The 23,792-nt window shown below is 38.6% G+C and overlaps 1 protein-coding gene across 1 annotated transcript in view; it reads left to right on the top strand.

The window, feature by feature from the left end:
• kl-2 (dynein heavy chain 2, axonemal kl-2) overlaps positions 1–23,792 on the top strand; it is a 1,174,416-nt gene that overhangs the window by 517,004 nt on the left and 633,620 nt on the right. Inside the window, exons 31-32 of the mRNA XM_090369487.1 lie at positions 2,161–2,350; positions 20,511–20,691. Of these exons, the coding sequence (XP_090225613.1) occupies positions 2,161–2,350; positions 20,511–20,691 (371 nt within the window). The remainder of the gene's footprint in view (positions 1–2,160; positions 2,351–20,510; positions 20,692–23,792) is intronic.

The raw sequence follows: 23,792 nt of genomic DNA, 5'->3' as shown, positions 1-23,792 counted from the left end.
TTTAGATCCTTACTGAGTAAATTATTTATTAAAACAAAAAAAAAAAAAAAAAAAAGCTCTTATACAGTTAAGCCTTGCTTAATCTGTTGCTATCTCTTAACTCAAGTAAGAAATAGCAGGATGTATTGTATAAATTTGAAGACAATTCATACAAAAAATAAGACACATTTTAAATGTACTTAATTTAAAAATACATTTTAAATGTGTGGATATACGTACATACTCCTCGGAGCCCATTCACAAAGAACGTAGACCTACTTATGTACTCATGAAAGGGTTGATTGTCTTGATCAGGTTACACTGCAAATGCCTGATTTCCAAACTTTTAGAATTCAAGTCTGTCTTGAGAAGATACCCTTAGCCAAATTTCTTGTTCTCTGTGCTGTTTCCAACAGGTACACATCTTCCTTAAAATGGGGTTCCCAAACTTGTATGCAATATTCAAGATATGACCTAACATCATTGCTATATAAAATGGAGTTATCACCTCTTTGTCTTACTGGAAAACATTGAGCAGCCTATTTGGTATTCGTTCAGAGAAATTCATATCGGATGTATTCGGATTGTATTGTTACTTCCAAATCATCTTTTTTTTTTATATATATATATATATAAAACTTTTGTGTTTTTCACTATCTGAGTGATACCCCATTCTAGGATTATTTCTCTCTTGATGCAAGTCTTTTACACAGTTATTCTCAGCTACCATTTCTCAGCCCTTCCAAATAATGGAAGGGCTGAGATGAAGTAGCATATCCTGATTACTGTTATTAACCCCTCTGCTCACTTTTGTGTTATCAACAAACTTAAACTTGAAATGCCTACATTAATATCATTAATAAATAAATTGTCATTGAACTTTTTGGCACTCTACTCATCACATCAGTTTTTACACCAGTAATTACGTTATCAAATTCGAAATATACGTTATGCTATTCCGTATCGAAACTACAATGGCGGCAAGTTTTGAACAGTACAATTTTTACCGATACTGAGTAATCACCTACAAAATCTTTATCAAATAAATTAATATGCTAATTAAGTCAATAAAATGGTAAAAATTTAAGAAAAACTTCTCTATTTAGGCAGTCAGTTGGAATGAGGTCAGATGAATTTGGAGGCCAATCAAGATGAGTGATATCTTCTGTGTGCCTCGAAACACTTGTTCACAGCGCAGGCTTGATGAGACAGCACATTATCTTCTTGGAATATCTTATTTCTGTCTGGGGAAAAAATGCAACATGGCAGGGGTTCATATGGTCTGCTTAGAGCTGCCATTAGACCTCGCCAATGAAATGTTGGTCTATATGCACCAGGAGTCCTAGTTTATGCTAGTAAAACATGCCCCATTTTAAGCAACCACCACCACCTCCTTGAATATTTGGCACTATGCACAATGGATACATGGAATCATGTTGCTCATGCCACACAGAATTATGTCCATCAGCATGTTGCACAAGGTATTTGAATTCATCCAACCAGCACACTCATTTACAGTCTTCCAGTGTCCAACCAGTGTGTTAGTGACACCACAGCATTCCCATTGATGATCAGCAGTGAAGAGAGGGTATCTCTTTGGTTGTCTGCTTTGGAACCCCATATATCTGTGTGTGGAATGCATCCTTATTGGGATATTGTTCTTGCATTCCCCATATTGTATTGTGATGTCAACTGTCGCATGGTGACCTGCTGTTGAGCCCATACAGTGCACTGCACCCTTCTCTCTCCACGAACATCCATCCACCTTGTGCAATCCTTTACAGTTCTGATGGATTGAGGTAGTGTGACTTGTTCGACACCATTCTTTGTAAACTTTGACCACAGTGGGCCATGAGCAACTGAAAAGCTGTGCAGTTTCCATTTTGAAACTCTGTGATATCTTTACTACGTCCTATAACTGTTACTTTATCACTTGCTTGATCAGATGAAAATTACTACTGCTGTAGCATATAAAGCTGTTCGGCTTTTTACATTGCAAGCTATGCAGAATGGTCCATTGCAGATAGCGATCATAATTCAGTGATAACTGAATGTATATCTGTTTAGAGAGTTCAACCGAATTTCTTGATGCTATTTTATTTACATCTAAATGACAATAAATTTAATAAACACATATTATACATATATCTAAATTACATGCATTTTTTTCCTTTTATACAGATGCTATATTACTTTGACCACTGCACTTCATTTACATCGTGGTGGTAGTCCTAAAGGCCCCACTGGCACAGGAAAAACTGAAACTGTTAAAGATCTAGGGAAATCTCTTGGGTGTTATGTAATTGTAGTTAACTGCTCTGAAGGTTTGGACTATAAATCATTAGGAAGAATGTTTTCTGGTTTAGCCCAGGTAATACAGTTTGCACATATATAATATAATTTAGTTGGAATTCTGTCATCAGAAATTGGAAGTTTATTAAACAAAGTCTTAGCACTTTTCAAATTTTGAAAGTATGTATGATTAAAATCTCTCTAATAGCCATATTTTGAAAATGTTTATAAAAAAAGTCTTTTCCATTTTGTATGTCATTCGTTATTTTTTTGGATTGTTTACAATAACCAGTCAGGTATAATAAAGAAGAATCAGAAGTGAAGTACATATAAAATTCAGTTGTTGCCTCCTCGACAACAACAACAACTAACAAAAATTATTTATAGTTGTTGCCTCCTCAAACCTATGGTTCGAGGAGGCAACAACTATAAATAATTTCAGCATATTATATATGAAGTAGTCACCCCGTAACATCCTTCCCAAATTACTTTAATTTCAGCAGTCTCACTGGGCAACTGAATCTTTTGCTCACATACATTCATGATTTATGTGGGTGATTCAGAAAGTTCATAGAATAACTGGAATGTATTATTTCGAGAATTCTGAAAGTTTGAAGTATATAGGAACCATAATTCTTTCAATGGATCCTTGTGTTATGGTATCACTTCACTGACAGTAGGGTTTTTTGTAAACCATGCATGTTGGAATTACTGAAATGGAGAAATCCAAACATCATGATATTATCAGGTAGTTTCATTTAACAGCACATCTGCAATTGAAGTCCATGCTGATATGCCGCAACACTTGGTCACCACCCAAAAAATTCTGTTTCCTTGTCAGCAGGCAAGGCAATTTCCTCAATTTTTTGGAATGCTCAGAAAAGTGCAAGCACAACCAAAGGCTACTGTTATAAATAATTAATAATAAAACTGCATGATATCATCCAGATGAAGTAATGTTCACTTCTCTTATTCCCAAAACCTGGTTTCTAATGATTCCTCTTTTCAAAACCTAAGGAGAACCTTCATGGGCAAAGGTGTGTACTTTGAGAAATTTGATTGTAGAGGACAAAATTTTTTTATTATAGCATTAGCTAATAGTGGTAAACAATGCAAGAAAGCAAGATTATACAGCATCAGCCAAAAAAAAAAAAAAAAAAACCCACTTCCCATGTATCTTGTACTTTCCCTGTAACAATTTGTCTAGTTCTTCCTTGAATCTATTCCAACTACCTATACTTCTATAAACACCAGATGAAAGTTTATTCTGAACTCAACTACCCTCTAGTTGAAGACAGATTTTCACACATCTATCCTTCAACTATCCTTCCTCGATTTGAATTTATGCAGCCTGAAATGTGCAATTCTGAGCAAGAGGAAGGATTCCCATAGCACTAGGCTTACTCCATCCATTCAAGCATGGACCAGCAATGTCACTAGGAGGTCCCCTCCTAGTGACATTGCTGGTCCCCTCCTAGTGACATTGGACCAGCAATGTCACTAGGAGGGGACCTCCTAGTGACACTGCTGGTCTTCCAGATTAGCATCACTGTGATCCAATGCCCGTAGCTATGAATCAGATCTCCTTGCAGGTGCCTAGTCTTCAGAGATGCTGCAGTTTGCAGAACTGAAGTTTTCCCGGTAAAAGCACCATTTTGTTCCCCTTGCTAATCTTATTGTGCTTCTCTGTACCCATTCCAGTAGATCAACATCCTTGCTAAAATGAAGCTTCCTGATCTGTATAGAGTAGTCAAGATGTGGCCTAACCATTCTGTTATATAAGATAATCACCTCCTTACCCCTGCTAGCAAAATACCTGTATATCATTGACAAAACTCCTTGAGTTTCCTTGGCAGCCTGTCAGCACTACTCAGAAAATTTTGTCTGGCTACCCAGATCTTATTTGTTCTCCACTACCATGAGTGTTGTACACAGTCATTATGTTATTCTTCCCCTCGACGTGGGCACCTGTAAGTGGTGAGGGGACCTCCTAGTGACACTGCTGGTCTTCCAGATTAGTATCACTGGGATCCAACACCCGCAGCCTAGGTTCCAAGCTAACATTAATGGAATCCTGCTTGTTTGCCATGCACTGAGACTCGTGGAAACTCGGAAAGCAGGATCCTGGTGGTTGAGGGGGGGGGCCCAGCTTCAACACACAACCTTTTACACGTGCTTTCTTATACGACAGTTGGGTGATGAAAGAATGGCTGCCGGGTTTGTAAACAGTGTTAAAAACGAGTGTTCTTGTCATTTTTAATGATGAATCTGAGTTACTGAATGGGATCTGTTTCTAGTAGTGTATTCTGTAAAGCGTAGAACGTTTGGTAATGGAGACATGTAAAATTAAAGTAAGACATGCTATAAGCATGATAATGGAATGGATAATACCAAAATTGGTATATTATACCAGTTGCAATCAGTAAATTATCAGTTGGTAATAAGTGCCTTTCAGCAGTGTAAGCAGCTGGAATCAATTTTTCTTTCGGATGCATACATTGTACAACTCTTAAAAAACGTGCCTTATTTTATTTTTGTAGAAATGTCATTGATAACCACTGTCATCGATAACCCTGAACACAACTTGAACATTCATCCTGTAACCAGAATTTAGGAGTTAGTATAGCTTCTGCATCATCTCCTGTTGGCATGATGGAAAATTCCCAATAGTATCCAGGGCCTCCAGGTGGTACACCACAGGACATGTACATGTTTCAAATGGGAGGGAGTACATCAGGTGAAATGATGAATTCTCAGTCAATGCATATATAACGATGCAGCAATATGATCAGTCATATGGTAATGTACCTATTCATATGCAGTCACATATGGATCAGCAACAACTTTCTCTTCAACATTCCCAGATGCAAATGATGCAACAGCAGCAAACCCACATTCATAACTTGGGCCCTCCTCATGTACTCTCAAATCACTCACAGCAACTACCACTCCATTCTTCCCCTGTTGGAGGAAGTTATAAACATTCTCCAATGTTTATAACTATCAGCCAGTCACAGCTTTCATCGCAACTAGGTTTACAGATTGGGACCCCCCCCCCTTCAGCACAAGGTCCTGGTTCAGTTGGAAGTTCTTCTCCCGGTCTTGAAACGAGTGAAGATAGCGATGATAGCACACAAATATCACAGCTTGTTGGTGGAATAAAAAGACCTTCTCCTGAACCTGTTGATATAAGTTCTATTGTAAACAAAAATAGAAATAATAATAAGCCCAAAGTCCCTAAGAAAAAGAAAAAAAGGGATCCAAATGAACCACAAAAGCCAGTTTCAGCCTATGCACTTTTCTTCTGAGATACACAAACTGCAAACAAAGGACAGAATCCAAATGCTAGTTTTGGAGAAGTATCCAAGATTGTAGCATCAATGTTAGATAGTTTAGATGCTGAGCACAAAAATGTATACAAGAAAAAGGCTGAGGCAGCAAAGAAAGAATATTTAAAAACCCTAATTGTATACCGAGCTCCTGCTTCGACAAGACAGGTGGTCCTAGATGGTTGGGCCAGGATTAGTTGGCTAGTAGGTTCACCTGCAAGGGTCAACCGTGTCAATGCCATGCCCCTACTCTCACAGTCCGAGAGACAGGATTCAGGTTGGCAGAGGTGCAGGTATAGTGTCTGGGTAGCCCTGGCATCCCACTCGGGAGTGGGATGCCAGGTAGTGGGCACCCCATTTGGGCTCAGTGGTGGGTGGGGAGCCTGGGCACTGAACCACTCCAAAACACTTATGAAGTTTGGAGTTTCAGGAAACTCCAAACTTCATAAGTGTTTATGAAGTTTGGAGAAACTTCATAAACACTTATGTTTATGAAGTGTTTATGAAGAAACACTTCATAAACATAAAAAAAATGTTTATGAAGTGTTTCATAAACTTCTGAAACTCCAAACTTTTCTTCTGGGGGTCCCCAACATGGTCCCTACCAGACCAAAATACAGATGAACAGAATATGACTAATGCAGCCAAATGGCCAAGAACAGAAGGAAAACCAGGACCAATGCCACGCTTCCTGGTTATCCATTCAACATCTGAAAGATGTCGCCCTTCTTTATTCGAAGAGACTGGAAGGGTTGGTAGGGTCACCAAAATTAGTCAAATGGCTATTCTCCGGCGATATCTTAATAGAAACAAAAAATGAAAAGCACTCACAACAGCTTTTTAAAGCCACCTCTATCAGGGGAATTCCAATTACAGTTACCCTTCATAAGACATTAAATTCCTCTCGTGGCATGATCTCTGAGTGGGATCTTATGGAAGTATCAGAGGAAGAAATCTGTTCTGAACTTAAGCCACAAGGAATGACAGCTGCCAAGAGAATATTCATATGTAGGGATAGGAATCTAGTACCTACTAGAAACATGATCCTTACCTTTTGCTCACATACATTCATGTTCTCTTAATGAGATTAACGCTGGGTACCTGAACTGCACAGTAAGGCCATATGTACCAAACCCCTTAAGATGCTTCAAGTGTAAAAAATACGGACGCTCGCAAATTGCATGCACTCAATGTAGTGCAAAGGACTATGAAATAATGGGATGTTCAGCTATGAAACATGCATGTATTAACTGCAATGGAGAACACCCTGTGTATTCAAGAGCATGCCAGCAGTGGAAGGAAGAAAAGAAAATACAGCAACTAAATGCAGAACTTCACATCTCATACCAGGAGGCCAGGAAAGCAGTTAAACTAGTATGTAACGGTAAAGCAACATACGCTACTTACTAGTAAGTAGCAGTAAAGCAACATACGCTGAAAAGGTATCCAAGAAATGCTTGATTGGGCTCAAACAGATATGAATATACCATTGAAAGAATCATTCATGCCCATCGCCCACTCTTTGCTAAGTTCAGAAAAACCAGCACAGAAATCTCAGTCAGCTGCCACTCCAATATTGGTACCTCTCAGTGCTCCAGTACTGTCAAAAGCAAGCACTAAAGTAACAGTACAAAAAACTCTACAGCCCATGTCAGGGGAAAAAAAATGGATATCGAAACCAAGGAGGTACATGACGATTTAGTCTTGGAACTCTTTGTGAAGGATGAAATGAACACAGGACAGTGTTCATACTTCCCCAAAAAAGAAAAATCCAAGACTGACAAAAGTAAGCCCTTAGCACCTTGGAAGCCTCCTGATGGACCCACCAAGCCAAAATAATGGGTAAATTCCTATAACAGAATTGTTGTGGATTCCAGCGAAATACTGATGACATCAAGGCACTTCTGCAAAACTGCAAATCAGAATGCTTTTGTGTACAGGATGAGACCTATTTAAAGGCAAATAATGATCCCACCATGCATAACAGTACAATCATTCATAATGTTACGCATGGTGGGAGAGTCCTGCTCATGGATGAGTTCCAATCCTTGTGAGCAACCAAGATTCCCTTTCAGCCTTTGCAACTTACAACTAGCATAGCGGCTGTAGCAATTTGCCTTACAGTGGGTTCTTATTAACTGTCTGCTCCTTTATTTGCCACCTGGTATTGACATCCTCCAGAAAGACCTTGATGATCTCATCATGCAATTGCCTCCCCCTTTATTACTTCTTGAGGATTTTAATAGGCATAACATTCTGTGGGGTAGTGCTAACATCATGGAAGGGTACAAGTCATAGAGGATATGTGGGATCAAACGCGTTCTTCCACATTCCTACCCGTAATTCCTCTGCCATTGATCTCTATCTGCTCTCCCTTCTCTCCTTCCTTCACTCATATGGAAGCGATCACTTCCTCATGATAACCACCCTAACTAGTGGTAGACCTGTCATTCAATTAGTTTACTGCAGTGCAAGATTGATTTGCCTTTCAACATATTAGCATTAGCATTAGTAGAGGCATTTGATGCAAGAAAGCAAGCTTATGCAGCATCACCAAAAAAAAAAAAAAAAAACCACTTCCACTTCACCCCTCTGTTCGTTCAAAATACCAGTCCAGCTGAGCCTTAAACTTATTTAGGCTATCAACTTCTCCGACAAGGGATGGAAGTCTGTTCCACCAACCAACCACCTGCTGGCTAAAGGCAAATTTCCGCACGTCTACCCTACATCTGTCTTTCCTCAATTTGAATTTATGCCCTCTCAGGTGATTATTCTGAGCAAGAGGAAGAATTCCACCAGCATTGAGCTGGTGGGATTCTTCCAAGGCTATCTCAAGGCTATATACACCTCTATCAGATCACCTCGCTGGTGCCTACTCTCCACACACTGTAATTTGCAAAACTTAAGCCTTTCTTCGTAAGAACACCCCTTTGTTCCATTCACTAATCTTGTTGCCCTTCTCTGTACTCGTTCCAGCAGCTCTATATCCTTCTTGAAATGAGGCCTCCAGACCTGTATCAGTACTCTAGGTGTGACCTGACCATTGCCTTATACAAGGAAATAATCACCTCCTTATCCCTGCTAGAAAAATTCCTATATATCATTGACAATACACCATGAGCTACTCTTGCAGCCCGTCTGCACTGCTCAGAGAACTTCATATCTGCCTGCACAACCACCCCCAGGTCCCTTTCATTCTCTACCACTGTCAGTATAGTACCACAGAGTTGATACGTTGCTCTGGGGTTGCTGTTTCCCATGTGTAGTACTTTACATTTGTCAATGTTAAACTTCATTTGCCACCTCTCAGCCCATCTGCTCAACCTTTCCAGATCCTGTTGCAGCAGCATAGTGTCAGTAGTGTCCTTGACAACCCTGCCTACCTTTGTATCGTCTGCAAACTTCGACATTAAGCTTGATATACCATCATCAATATCATTTATGAATACAGAAAACAATAATGGACCCAACACTGAGCCCTGAGGGACTCCACTAATAACATTAGTCCACGACGAGCAGTGTCCATTGATTACCACTCTCTGTCTTCTCCCCCCTCAGCCACCCCTTTATCCACAGCAGCAATTTGCCCCAGTGTCACACTGCTCCAACTTGTGCAGCAGTCTTCCATGTGCAACAGTATCAAAAGCCTTTCTAAGATCCAAGTATATAATATCAAAGTTATTCCCTGCATCCAGTTCCTTTGTGACTGCATCATAGTATCCAATCAAATTGGTCAGGCAAAACTTCTCCTTAACAAAACCATGCTGTGTCCGAGCTATAACTGAAGTCTTGTCTAAATGATCCTGCAGTGCTTTTTTAACTAGTGCCTCCATTAATTTTCCTGGAACAGAAGTTAAACTCACAGGTCTATAATTACTTGTGTCAGCTTTTGATCCTCCTTTGTGAATTGGTGTCACATTTGCATATCTCCAGTCTGTGGGTACCTCCCCTGAGTCCAAGGAAGCTTTCATAATTATGGCTAAGGGTTTGCTTACTTCCTCTGCTGCCTCCTCTAATATAACTGGATAGATCCCGTCCACCCCAGGTGCCTTTCTTTTGTTTATCTTCAACAATTTCTCCTCCACTTTACTCTCAGTTACTACAAGATTCTCTAGCTTACTGCTAGAGTTGAATACATCTCTAGCTTTCCCCTCGCTAAATAACTCCTCATGTGTGAATGTCGATGCAAAATATTCATTTAGTTTGTTAGCTACCTGAGCAGGATCATCAACAGTTGACCCATCGATATCAAGTGGACCAATCTGATTCATCCCCTTCCTTCTAGAGTTTACATAAGTAAAGAACACTTTGCTGTTTTTCTTTGCATCCCTTGCCAAAGATTTCTTGTAATCTGCCTTTGCCTGCCTAATCTCCTTTGTAACTTGGTTACAGATCAACTTGTATCTATCATAGGCTTCTGTGTCATGTGTTAATTTGTATGTATCCCATGCATGTTTTTTCTCTGCCATATGCCTCAGCAGTTCATCTGACATCCATTTAGGCCTAAACCTTGAACAATATTTCTTAGTTGGTATGTAAAGCCTAGTAGCTTCCAAGATAAGTTCTTTGAATGCTTCCCATTTTGCATTTGCTGTTGGTAACATCCTCAGTTGGTCCCACTGTATAGAATTTACATATTGTCTCAGTCCATCGTAGTTGCCTTTACGAAAGCAATAACCCTTCCCTTTACCCCTAATGGTAGTTACCTCTTTGAGTAAATCCCACTTCAACACACTGTGATCACTGCCACCTAGTGGTTCATTTATCTGCAGATTCTTAATGCATGAAGAATCACTGCTGATAATCAAATCAAGAGTATTCCTCCCTCTAGTTGCCTCCCAAACATGCTGATGTAGAAAACAACCATCCAATAAATCCACAAAAGCCTTGCTAGTGTGTGAGTGGCCAGCCCCCAAATTCCAGTCAATATCTGGGAAATTAAAATCTCCCATTATAAGACTCTCTGATTTACTGGCCCACTCTATTTCCCTGTACAGTTTCTTATTGTACTCATCAGAGTCATTAGGCCTATAGCACACTCCTACTCTCAATTTTGATCTCCCAATGCTTATGTCACACCAAACTGACTTGACACTGCCCTGTCCAGCAATGTCCACTGACTTCACTTCCTTGGATTTTATGTATTTCTTAACTAATTGCATAACACCTCCTCCCTTCCTATCTCTATCCTTTCTGTAGACGTTGTACTCCCCAAATTCCAGTTCTGCATTCCTTATATCTGTGTGACACCACGTCTCTGCTATCCCAACAATATCTGCCTTTGATGTTTTGAACAATACCTCAAATTCATCAAGTTTATATACTAAACTCCTAGCATTGGTGTACACGCAAGTATACATGCACCTATTTCTGTTCTTAGCTACCCTAACACAACCCATGTGTTTATTTATACCTCAATGACTCCCAGCAGTCTCTGAAATATCTTGCATCTTGTTTTTCAGGCTTCTGCTCATTCCAATAGAAGCAGTGCAAGAATCTCTTTCACCTCTGCCGGTGGCTACTGTTAATCTGTTCGTCTTTGTCTCCCCCCAAGCTAGCAGTTTTCCGACCCACCTAACACTGCCTTGATAGCATCAGCAAATATTCTTGCACCCTTTCTATTTAAGTGTATCCCATCCCTGCAGAAGCAATCTCTCCTGTTAACATGTACAGTCCAGGCTGAAAAAAATTCTACCCCTTGAGCCTTGCACAATCTTTCCAAGGCCAAATCGATCAACAAGGCTCTCATCATATACTCCCTCCTATTGTGTCTGGGCAGATATTAGCATTAGCATTAGTAGAGGCATTTGATGCAAGAAAGCAAGCTTATGCAGCATCAGCCAAAAAAAAAAAAAAAAAAAACCCCACTCCACTTCACCCCTCTGTTCATTCAAAATACCTGTCCAGCTGAGCCTTAAACTTATTTAGGCTATCAACCTCCACCACAAGGGATGGGAGTCTGTTCCACCAACCAACCAACCACTGGCTAAAGGCAAATTTCCGCACGTCTATCCTACATCTGTCTTTCCTCAATTTGAATTTATGCCCTCTCAGGTGATTTTCCTGAGCTAGAGGAAGAATCCCATCAGCATTGAGCATGCTTAAACCATTCAAGGCTTTATACACCTCTATCAGATCACCTCGCTGGTGCCTAGTCTCCAGACTGTAATTTGCAAAACTTAAGCCTTTCTTCATAAGAGCACCCCTTTGTTCCATTCACTAATCTTGTTGCCCTTCTCTGTACTCGTTCCAGCAGCTCTACATCCTTCTTGAAATGAGGCCTCCAGACCTGTATACAGTACTCTAGTTGTGGCCTGACCATTGCCTTATGCAATGGAATAATCACCTCCTTATCCCTGCTGGAAAAATTCCTGTATATCATTGACAATACTCCATGAGCTACTCTTGCAGCCCGTCTGCACTGCTCAGAGAACTTCATATCTGCCTGCACAACCACCCCAGGTCCCTTTCATTCTCTACCACTGTCAGTGTAGTACCACAGAGTTGATACGTTGCTCTGGGTTGCTGTTTCCCATGTGTAGTACTTTACATTTGTCAATGTTAAACTTCATTTGCCATCTCTCAGCCCATCTGCTCAACCTTTGCAGATCCTGTTGCAGCAGCATAGTGTCAGTAGTGTCCTTGACAACCCTGCAAATCTTGACATCGCTACAGTCAGTCAGGAGCCCATCAATGATGCAGCCGTGTACATCACAGAAAATATTGTCCATGCAGCTGCAATTGCATTCCAGAAAACATCCAGCCAGTTTCCACTATTTTCTAAACCTTGATGGAATTCAGAATGTACAGCAGCAAATAAGACACAAAACAAAAGCATGGGAGATATTCCGCCGATATCCTATGGCCGATAATTTAATATCATTAAAATGTGCATGTGCAAAAATGCGTTATAAGCAACTTCAGAGCCAAAGGAAACCTTGGATCCATTTTACATTGTCCATAACCCAGACTGCTACTTCAAATGTAATCTGTGATAAGATCTGGAAAATGAAGAGAAAATACCTACCAATCTCTTTGGTGATCCTTGAGCACAATGGATGTCCAATTGCAAGCTGAACTGCAGTTGCAAATACTCTAGGGGAAACATTTGCAAAAATCTCTGCAATAACATCATTCCCCACAGAGTTTTTGGTCCTGAAAGAGAAACAGCCATTAAACTTATTTTCAAAAGGGCTTGAACTATATAACAAACCCTTTACACAGGAAGAGTTAAATGCAGTACAGTACTCACTCTTTCTCATGTGTGCAAGTGCTGTGGGGCCAGATGACCACTACAAAATGATAAAACACCTGTCACCAAAATCTAAGGATCACCTATTAATTTTATTTAATAGAATTTTTCTTAACAAACAATTTCCAGATTCCTGGTGAAAGGCCATCATTCTTGCCTTCCCAAAACCAAGAAAAGATCTTAGAAATCCAAGTAACTATTGTCATATAATAAATAAATTTTCTGTTTATACTCCAAGACGATCACATGGTCAGAGGAGTTCACAAGGTAGAGAGAATACAAGAAGGGAGAATACAAGGGCTTGAACCCGGGTCACTCAAGGCACGTGTACTTATGTACCTGCGCACCTGACCACTCAGCTACGGTGGCCTTTCTGACAAGCTGTTTGTGCAAGATCCTGGAAAGAATGGTTAATTCTCGATGTATGGTATTTGGAAACAGTTGGTCTGCTTTCCAGGACACAGTGTGCTTCCAGAGAGAGAGAGAGAGAGAGAGAGAGAGAGAGAGAGAGAGAGAGAGAGAGAGAGAGAGAGATCCACTCTGGATCTCATTTAATCCAACTTGAAACACGCATTCGTGATGTTTTTATTAAATCCAAGCATTTGGTAACAGTTTTCTTTAATATTGAAAAAGCATATGACACAAATTTGGAATATTATAAGACCTTTATAACCTTGGTCTTAGGGGTAACCTCCTTCTTTTTATTAAAAACTTTCTTTTGAATCACCAATTTCGTCCATTTAGGATCCATACTCACTCGAGAGTTTTGTCAGGAGGAGGGAGTCCCGCACGGATCCGTTCTGTCACACTTTTTGCAATCAAAATAAACTATCACAGAATGACTTCCACCCACAGTAAACAATGCCCTCTATGTTGACGACTTTACTATATTTTCTGATATGAGAGTCATTGTAAGGCAACTGCAGAAAACCATTGATCACTTTATACATTGGTCATTGACTAATTGGTTCAGATTTTCATCACAGAAGACCGTTTGTATACACTTCTGTTGCAAACATAATCTTCATGCTGACCCAGATTTAAGGCTTGGATGAAACAACCCCCAGTTGTAGCAGAAGTCAAATTCCTTGGACTTATTTTCGACGTGAAACTGACATTTCTACAATATGTTCATCAGCTTAGGAAGAGACGTGTTAAAGGGCTTAACATCATTTATGCCCTTTCATCAACTTCATGTGGTGCAGATCGGTCACCCTTTTTTGTCTCTATCAAGCCCCTGTCCATTCCAAACTTGATTATGGGTCTCAGGTTTATGGATCTGCTAGAGATAGTGTACTTTGGTAGTTAGATCCAGTCCACCCTAAGGCCATTCAGACAGCCACTGGAGAATTTTGCACATCTCCTGTCAAAAGCCTTTACGTTGAAGCAAATGAACCATCTCTGTCTCTTTGATGTAAGTAGTTGTCTTTACATTACACCTTTAAATTGAAATCCCTGCCCGATCATCCCACATGGGCATCAGTTTTTGAGCCATATTGGGAAAATCTCTACAACACATGTTGGACTGCCAACAGACCTTTTGGCATTCAGATCCAAGGGCTGTTAAATGAACTAATCATGATGGTAGACAATGTTGCCCAATCAGCAAGGCAATTCCTTTCAACCTGGTATGCACATCTTCCAACTTGTGACTTCTCCCTTAAGATCTGGGAGAAGGCTGGTGGCGTACTAGCCTTCTCCCTTAAGATCTGAGAGAAGGCTAGTACGCCGCCAGCCATCTACCAACAACTCTTTGCATCACACAGGGTGTAGTACTCTGATTTTTTGCAAGTCTATAGAGATGGCTCGAAGTCAGAATCTTATGTGAGATCTGCGGTATTTCCTCACAAAACATTATCATTTAAGATCCCACAAGAAACTAGCATTTATACTGCAGGGTTGCATGTAATAGAAATAGCCCTTGAGTTCATTATAAATAGTGATTACCAAAGTTATATGATTTGTAGTGTCTCGTTAAGTGCATTACAGGCTCTACTATTGATGATGTACAACTGTCATCCGGCCCTGTCCCGAATCAGGCAGATGCGTTGTTCTCTCATTGAATCTCTTTCTCGTTGTTCTCTGATTGAATCAGAATTTGACGTTTGCTTCTGCTGGATCCCAAGCCACATTGGGATCCGAGGAAATAAATTAGCTGATGCCGCTGCTAAATCAGCCATTTCCTTGGAAAATCATTGCCTGTCAGTCCCCTATACAGACTACAAGCAAATAATATGCTCTAAATTATATTCCCAATGGTAAGACGTTTGGCATGGACAGATCGCAAATAAACTACATCACATTAAGCCTGTAGTCATGCAATGGCAGTGCAGTCTATGCAGGGTCCAAAGAGAGGAAGTTGTTCTTGCTCGGCTCCACATAGGTCACAGTCATCTAACACACTCCTTTTTTCTGAGGTCGGATGACCCATCTATGTGTGAGATGTGTAATGTTATTTAAATGTTCGTCATGTTTTTATCGAATGCCCTGTCTTCAGAGAAACATTTTTTAGCACTTTTAATAATCTAGCTGAACCATTTACACTCAATCAGATTTTAGGTGACAGAGACAACATGTCTGACATTTTTAACTCTTTACAATTGATTAATTTATATACAAAAATTTAAGTTTATATTTTTATACTTTTTATATAACTTTTTACCTTTTTGCTTTTTAATAACTTTTTACGTAGAGTGTCATATTTACCTTTTGACACGGTAGCCTGTTTATAGGCTAACCAATATTTTTGTATTAGTTTTATTTTTGATTTAGTGCATTATGGCCACAGCTGCAAATGCACAATTAAAAACCAAATCATCATCATGTTATTCTTAGATTTCTGCTCTCCTAGCAATACCTGCATTTCCCAATGTTAAAATTTGATTGCCACTTTTCAGGCTATCTGCCTAATTTTTCTAGCTCTTGTTGCAGTAGCATACCCTGATTACTTTGATTAACTACCCTGCCAACTTTTGTATCATCTACAAACTTAAACAATCCTAATATGCCTTCCTCAGTATCATTAATAAATATAGAAAACAATGGCCCCACACTGATTCCATGGGAAATCCACTACTAACCTTTTTCAAGAAGAGCAGTGCCGATTGATAACAACTCTATCTTTCCCCACTCAACCATCTGAATGTCAATCGAATCTAACCAAAACACCAAGCATGTAGCATATTCATGCAGCTCAGAAATATGCGACACAATTGCAGCTGCCCCACAACTCATCCATTGATCAGCCCAAACCGAATATACCACCTGCCCAACCCTCAGGGCCTCAGTCCAAGAAATGTGTAAATACCCTCAATATGCCAATCAACAGATCACCCTTGCAATACCAGCCTAAGACGTGAGCCCAGATCGTGGCAACACAGTTGAAAATTGGAATGCATTTGGCAGAAAAGAAGCAACCAAAACAGAGCTCTCCGGCCAGATGAAGAGCAAGCCGATCTTATGCTATAGAAACATCCACCACCTCACAGCTCCAAGCAGTAAGCACTACAGGAAAGACGAAAAGCAGCACATGTGTCTCTTGATTTCCCCCCAGACTACAGCTGATCAAATTGTGACAGCCTTGAGAGATGAGTGGCAACTTGATGTCACAGTAGAACAACTCCCAGCCAAGCACCAGAGCTATGCCTCCTGCAAGCTTGAATGCAACTCCGAATGGAACAACGTCAAAAGTCCATCTATATGGCCAGTACGAACCATCATATGCCCCTTTTACAGGAGAGCAACATGCCATAATAGCATGCTGTTAAACGCAAGCCAACCCCCCCCCCCCAGAAACAAAGACAGCTGATTCGCCTATAGCCACAGTAGCGATCAGTCCATCCAAATGGTAGGTGCTTCAGTACACACTCACCTGCTACCTTCCAACCCGAGTTGCCTCCGTGTAGAGCCTCTGGAAAGACTACCTTAAAATATAATCCGGTACTTTTTTTAGCAATATACCTCTGCTTCCCACTCTAAAGCATGGTGGTCCCTACATCTGATTTTCAACTGCCAAAATCCCAGGCCATCAAGAGCTATTTTGATCATTTGCTAGCAGTAGATAAGATACCATACACTGAACAAACCACCAGTTTCCCTGAGCAACTCGACCCCCAGATGGATTGACTTCATAACCGGATTTGAAGACATCGCGGGAGCCAGCAGTAGCCTCGACCACATATTCAATAACAACAAACAGAACTCTCTGACAACTATCACCATATGAAAGAACCAAATCTTGACAGCCTTGAAATCAACTCCATCCTCTACAGCTGTGGGTGCTGATGGAATACCACAGTTTATGTTGAGATGCCTGGGACCATATATCATCCAGCCCTGTTAGCATTTTCAATGCAGTGCTGACCAGCCGCATCTTCCCCTCTCAATGGAATATATATCTGGTAAAGCCACACCCAAAAATATGAATGCCGTCATTGGAAAAGCACTTCAGACCCATCTCTAATTCTTCATGTCTCCTGAAACTACTAAAAAGAGCCCTCCTTCCAACTCTTAATAACTCACATACTTCCAGATGACCCACCACAAATTCATTTTTCATTACCAATCTCCTTGCCATCACCCACAGCATCCTTACATCATTTGAGAAAAAAGAAGAACTCCTCATAACATACCTTGACATTGAAGCAGCTTTTGATGCTGTTCAGGTATCTGCCATCCTACAACCTGCTTGAAGACCCCTACTCTACAGGTGGAGATGCATTACACTTCCTCTCATCACTCCTTCTCAATCGTCTATCATACTCCATTATTCAAAGAAAACCTATACCAAACAAATGTCTACAGGAGTACCACAAGCGGGAGTCCTCTCTGGTCTCCTTTTTTTTTTATCTCCCCTTTCATAAGCAGAGACCAGATGTATTGTCTTACGCGGATGATTTAAAAATATTGACCACCATCCAAGCAAACACAGACCCCTCTAGGACCACAGTGGAAATTAACAGTGTCCTCCTTGCACTAGCAGGCTACATTAAACAATTTGGCCTTAACATTAACCCAGCAAAGTCTAAGTGCATGCTCTACTCCCTGAAGAAAGAAACAACAATCATCTTGCCCAACATCAGTGGAGTTTCCATCCTGACTGTTCCATATCATCTAGATTTAGAGGTTGTCTTTGACACAAAACTCAGATTCAACAAGCACATTGAAAAACTCATCAGTTGTGTGGTGCACCTGAAATGGAGAGCAAAACAACACCTGCATTATATCTCTGACAGGGTTACAACAACAAAATATGTCAGGACTGTTATATACTCTCTACTACTTTATGCAGCTGAAATCTGGACGTCAGCAGCACTTACAATCAGAAAACCCATCTGGGCAGCAGAATATTGGCTCCTCAAATGGGTAACCTACAAGCACAGGTTACTACCCCTTGTTCATACAACTGAAACAGTCCAGGCCCTGGGAATCCCCAGGTTGCTCTCTCTCAATGATGGAAAAAGACTGATAATCACAGTAAAGATGTTGACTGGTCTGATCACATCTCCTTCATTCTGGGATCTCTGTGGCCAGAGGATTCCATCTACTCAGCTCAGAGCCACCCCAACTATTTGCTCTCTTCATTCATGCCTCCACCTATCAGATTGTTTCCTACCATACCAGATGCTCAGATGAATCCAGGACATTGACGTTGACCTTAACAGTTTTGCCGTCAACCAATGATATAGACATGGGGTACTCGGCCCAACACCCTCCATGGACTGCAAACTGTCAGCTGCATCTGAGAATCGCCAAATCCCTTAACTAATACAGGGAATGGCGACCACAACAGACGTAGCACCACCATCTCTTGACAAAGCATTGCAGTCCATTGCAGCCATCTAGACGGAAGTGAAACTGCCCCAGTTGGAGCCCCCTGTGAATTAATTAGTGAGCATAATGGGAAAAGGAACCTGACAGTGCTCTTGCTGCTCTCTTCCATGAACCTGTGAGGACAACAGTCACTACTGTAAATTGTATATGTATTTGTCATTTTGTTTTATTCCTATATCATTTAATGTCATCTTGTTTTTGTTCTTGAATGTCTTATGGTATTTAATGTTTTTAATGTTTTTGTAACACTTCTTATCTGTAAACCCCTGACCTTTTGGCGGTGAAAGGAAATGTTGCAATAAAGATTTTCTCTCTCTCTCTCTCCCCCCCCCCTCCTTTATCCATGGTGGTAACTTTCTCTTAATGCCACAGTGTTTCAATTTGTACGGTAGTCTTTTATGTGCAACAGTGTTAAAAGCTTTTCTGAAATCTAAGTACATGGTGTCAGAAAGTTCAGACGAGGAAGAAAAATATGTTTTTGAAATTGAGAAAGTTGTGGAAACAATTGAAGACATTGTTCGATATGTTTCTTATCCATTTAATGTCGACTTAAATACGAAACAAATTGCAGAAAAAATCGCTGAGATTTTTCACATGGAGAAAATATTACTTGAAAATGAAATTATTATGTTGCGAAACGATATCTTCCTAAAAGCCAGATCATCAGAAAAAGACTTTTGGCAATACTGTATGTTTGCCGAGAAAAGTACCTAAATGTGAAAAAAAATGCAGTGAACTTTTAAATTCCTGTTTTGTTTCCACATAGCTATGTGAATCGGCCTTTTCGTATTTGAGACAAACAAAGACAAAGAATTGCTCTACTCTTATGGACTTGCATATAGAAGACTCTTTATGGTTGGCCTTATCACGGTATATCCCCGATTTTGAAAGCTTAGCAGTTGACACAAAGACACAAATTTTACATAAATTAAAAATTTAAATATGTATGAGTTTAAAATCAGAATTCTGAATTGTATTTAATTTTAAAATTTATAAACAACATTTTTCAATATGTGTTGATCAACTTTTTTAACCATGTGCAATGAAATCCTTGAGATGGTGGATCATGGCACATTTTGAAGAAAAAAAAGTAGATCGCATCACAAATTAAGTTGGCCACCCCTGGTATAGGACATTCCATTCCCAGGCCTGGGAACCAGTATATGATGCAACATAATGCACAAGTTAAATTCTTGGTAATTGAAAAAAAAAAAAAACACTCAATCCAATGGCATAGAGAATTAATAATTTGTTGGTGCTTTACATATAGAATACTAATTCTTTCTTATTCAGAAATCTTTCAGAATTTTCTTCTGTACTTCAATGTATTGTTGCTTTTATTGTTTGCACCTTCACGGTTGCCATTTATAGAAATTTTCTTTGATGAGTGACCATGAAGTGCAGTAGTAAAGACACCAACATGCTGAAGAAGCAGATTAACTACAACCACAGGATTGATTGTTTGTTCATTTACTAAGAATAGAACCTATTTTGCTTATTGAATGTGCATTTCATATGAGTGCTTTATTATTTCATAAATAATCCTGTGTTACTAGAATATATGCAAGTGGAAATTAATTTATTCAATTTAATTATTAATTTAATAACAAAATTAATTAATATTCATTTTTATTTCCCTAAATAAAAACATCTTAATATCTGTAATATTGAAGTTCTTTTTTCATTAAGGAGATATATTATACCAAAAAATTTTCTTTCACTTTAGCACTTAGATTGATACTTACTAAAAGAACACTACTTATAGAATTCTGTTTTTCTTTAATGTTTTTAAATATCTTGATTCACATATTTTTTGTTTTAACTAGATTGGAGCATGGGGTAGTTTTGATGAATTTAATCGAGTTAATGTTGAAGTTTTATCTGTTGTGGCCCAGCAGATAATGTCAATTTTGTCCGCTCTTGCAGCCCAAAAAGTCCAATTTATTTTTGAAGGGCTTGAAATCTATTTAAAAAGTAGTTGTGGAATATTTATAACTATGAATCCTGGTAAGAAGAGTGTGTGTGTGATACTTTTGCTATTTTATAAATTTTTTTTAATATAATTTGCATTTTTTTATAGGAATATATTCATTTAGCTTTATAGTTCTACTTTATTTACGAAGTTTATGGCTGACACGAGCCTCATGCTTTGGCCAGCAAGTGACTCATTATAAACAACATTAGCATTGAACTCCAGTTAATGTATAAATAGTGAAAAGTATCATACATTAATACATGACACACAAAGTGGGTTTTCCAAAGTGTGGTCTGCGGCCCAGTACCAGTCCACGAACAATTTATTTGAAATATATCTACATAAAACTATAAGAAAATTTCCTGAAAAAATGAAAATGTAATAAAATACCAAATAACCAGTTAAACTAAAAATATTGCTTTATAATTTATTAAATTTATATCTATGATGCCTCCAGACAACTCTGCTCTTAACAAAAAAAAAAAAAAAAAAAAAAATCAGTGACTGATGTACTCATTAGTTTTATTATGCCATATAATTAGCACCCAAGTGTGCATCTTGCATCTGAGGTGACGGACTGCCTGTGCCACAGAGTAGTAAGATAGGTTACTACTCTGTGGCCTGTGCCATCTCTAACTTACAAACCATGCCGCAGTCATACAGTCAGTGAGAACCCAACAAGCAGATTTTACGTGCCTATTGTTGTGTCTTATTCCTTTTCATTGCTGTCTCTTGTGAAGTGATAAATTTAATACATAGTATTACACATTTCTTTAAAATAAATTTTTATATAAACATCCTAATATGGATAAGTGGCCGAAGAAACGTCCACCTGTCAAGTCAAGTGATGTGCAGCCTAGTACAAGTAGAGATAATGGAAATAATATTAATAAACCCCCTGGCAATAGGCAGACTGACAGCCTGGAAAAGAAATCCAAAATCTCTTGTACAAGGCAGTATTATGAAGATTATTTAAAATTTGGTTTTATCTGCGATAACCACATGCCATTGCACGTTATTTGTTTTGAAACGTTTTCAGTGTTGTTCTGTGCATCCAGAATACTCAAATAAGCCAAAGGAATTTTTCATTAATCAGAAAAATGAATATATTTCATCCATAAAAAGTTTTTTGTAAAAATGGTTTCCATGAGATGTTGTAATGAAGACTTGGTTATGGCTTCATATGAATTTGCAAAACTAATAGCCGAGATAGGATACCCTCATACTATTGGGGAAAAGTTAATACTTCCTGCACTAAAAGTAATTACATCTCACCTTTATAAAAAAAAAAAAAAGAAAATCAGCTGCATTTACTCTCCTTCAAATCAAATAATATGGTGAAACGTAGAATTGCGGAAATGGTGAATAATATTGAAGAAACTCTCATAAAATGCATTCAAAACTGTCAATTTTTTCTTTACAAATATATGAAAGAACAGACATAGTAGATAATGCCAATTTAATGTGCTTTGTAAGGTATGATTTTAAGGACACATCAGTGAAGTTTTTTTGTTTTGTAAAACCCTACCAACAAGAACAATGGCTGAGGAAAGAAGAACTTTTTAAATTAATCAATAATTATATAACTCAAAGTGGAATAAATTGAAACAAATCCTTCAGATTGAGTTTCGATGCCACCTGGTCAATGACAGATTCCTGTACGGGACTTTTTCAAGGGTCCGAGAGGTGGCTCCAGAGAGGTGTTAGCTGTAAAAAAAAATGCGTTTGCTTTTGAATACAGCTATTCAAGAATGTGTCAAATTTGTTTACTATATAAAAGCCTGTTCCTTGAATTCCAGAATCTTTACTGCTTTATGCAAAGAATTAGGAAGCAATTATGAACATCAGTTACCCAGTGAAATTCAATGGTTATCAAGAGGGAATGTATTGAAATGACTAATCGAAATGAAGAATGAGTACTTATTGTTTTTGGAGCAACATCCTCCATCAGCAAAGGATGCAATATTCAAATTTAAAGACTGTTTAATTACATTAATTGGTTAATTAATGTGGCTTACTTATATGATATTAAGGTGTCCTACTTATTTGACTTATGTGAAATGAAAATGTCAAGAATATTTTCCTCCAATTGACAGCAGTAAAATGTGGATTCGAAAGCCATTTACTTTTAATGTGAACATGTGGAAGGATTCTGTTATTGAACTGTCATGTGACACAGCATTAAAAGACCGCTTCAGTCAGGTCTCATTGATAAATTTTTGGCTAAGTTGGCGTAAAGAATATAAGCATTTATCAGAAAAAGCACTGAAAATTCTTATGCCATTTCTAACAACTTACAAATGTAAAACTGGATTCTCAACATATGTTTTTTTAAAAAAACATATGCTGGAACAGATTGGACATCGAGCCAGATTTGAGAATCAAGTTGACACCTTTTCCCCCCTGATTTAAAATGACTATGTGATGGAAAATAGCATTGCCCTACTCATTACATAAATATTTATTTGCCCAAAAACAGACTCAAAAATATGTAAATTTTATGTAAATTTTTGATAATAAACAAAGAAATGAATTGCCTATCTTTTATTTATATTTACTGATGTTAATGAATACCTAATTGCATTATTACTGGTATGTTAAATGTCCTAATGGTAGCTATTATTTCCTGAACACATGAGTAATTATTGAAAATACATTAATTTATAGCTATAGGTGGCCGTGAATGAAAAAATCTGCAAACACCAGTCCGCGCTTGAAAAAGTTTGTGAACCACTGCCGCTGTAAAGCATTGTGAAGTCTTTTGGCTCTAAATTTATATGGTTTGAATATATTGAACTTTAATAAATCAATTCTTTGTACATCCTCCTTGCTGCGAATAGCAGTTGCTATCACTAGTTGTCTGTTAATAGCAAGCTGCAACATTTTAGAGGAGATAGAATTAATAGGTAAGTTTCTTTTGGATATCATGTTTTATGACCCCAAGATAGGGGGTCATAAAATATATGATATCTAAAAGAAATCGCCAACTCTTTGAAGTACTAAAATTTCAGTATGTCATTATTCTCTGCAGAAAAAATGTGTTTAAATTGGGATTGTTTACCTACATACAACAATGCCTTATCCAGACTACATTAGAAATTATTAATATTATTATGGTATCAAACATATATGT

The sequence above is a fragment of the Mastigoproctus giganteus genome, chromosome 1 (assembly GCF_048544385.1).
Source record: "Mastigoproctus giganteus isolate SK-2022 chromosome 1, ASM4854438v1, whole genome shotgun sequence".
NCBI lineage: Eukaryota > Metazoa > Arthropoda > Arachnida > Uropygi > Thelyphonidae > Mastigoproctus > Mastigoproctus giganteus.
Note: the sequence above shows the minus strand (reverse complement) of the source record. Positions and strands in the feature narration are given on the sequence as shown.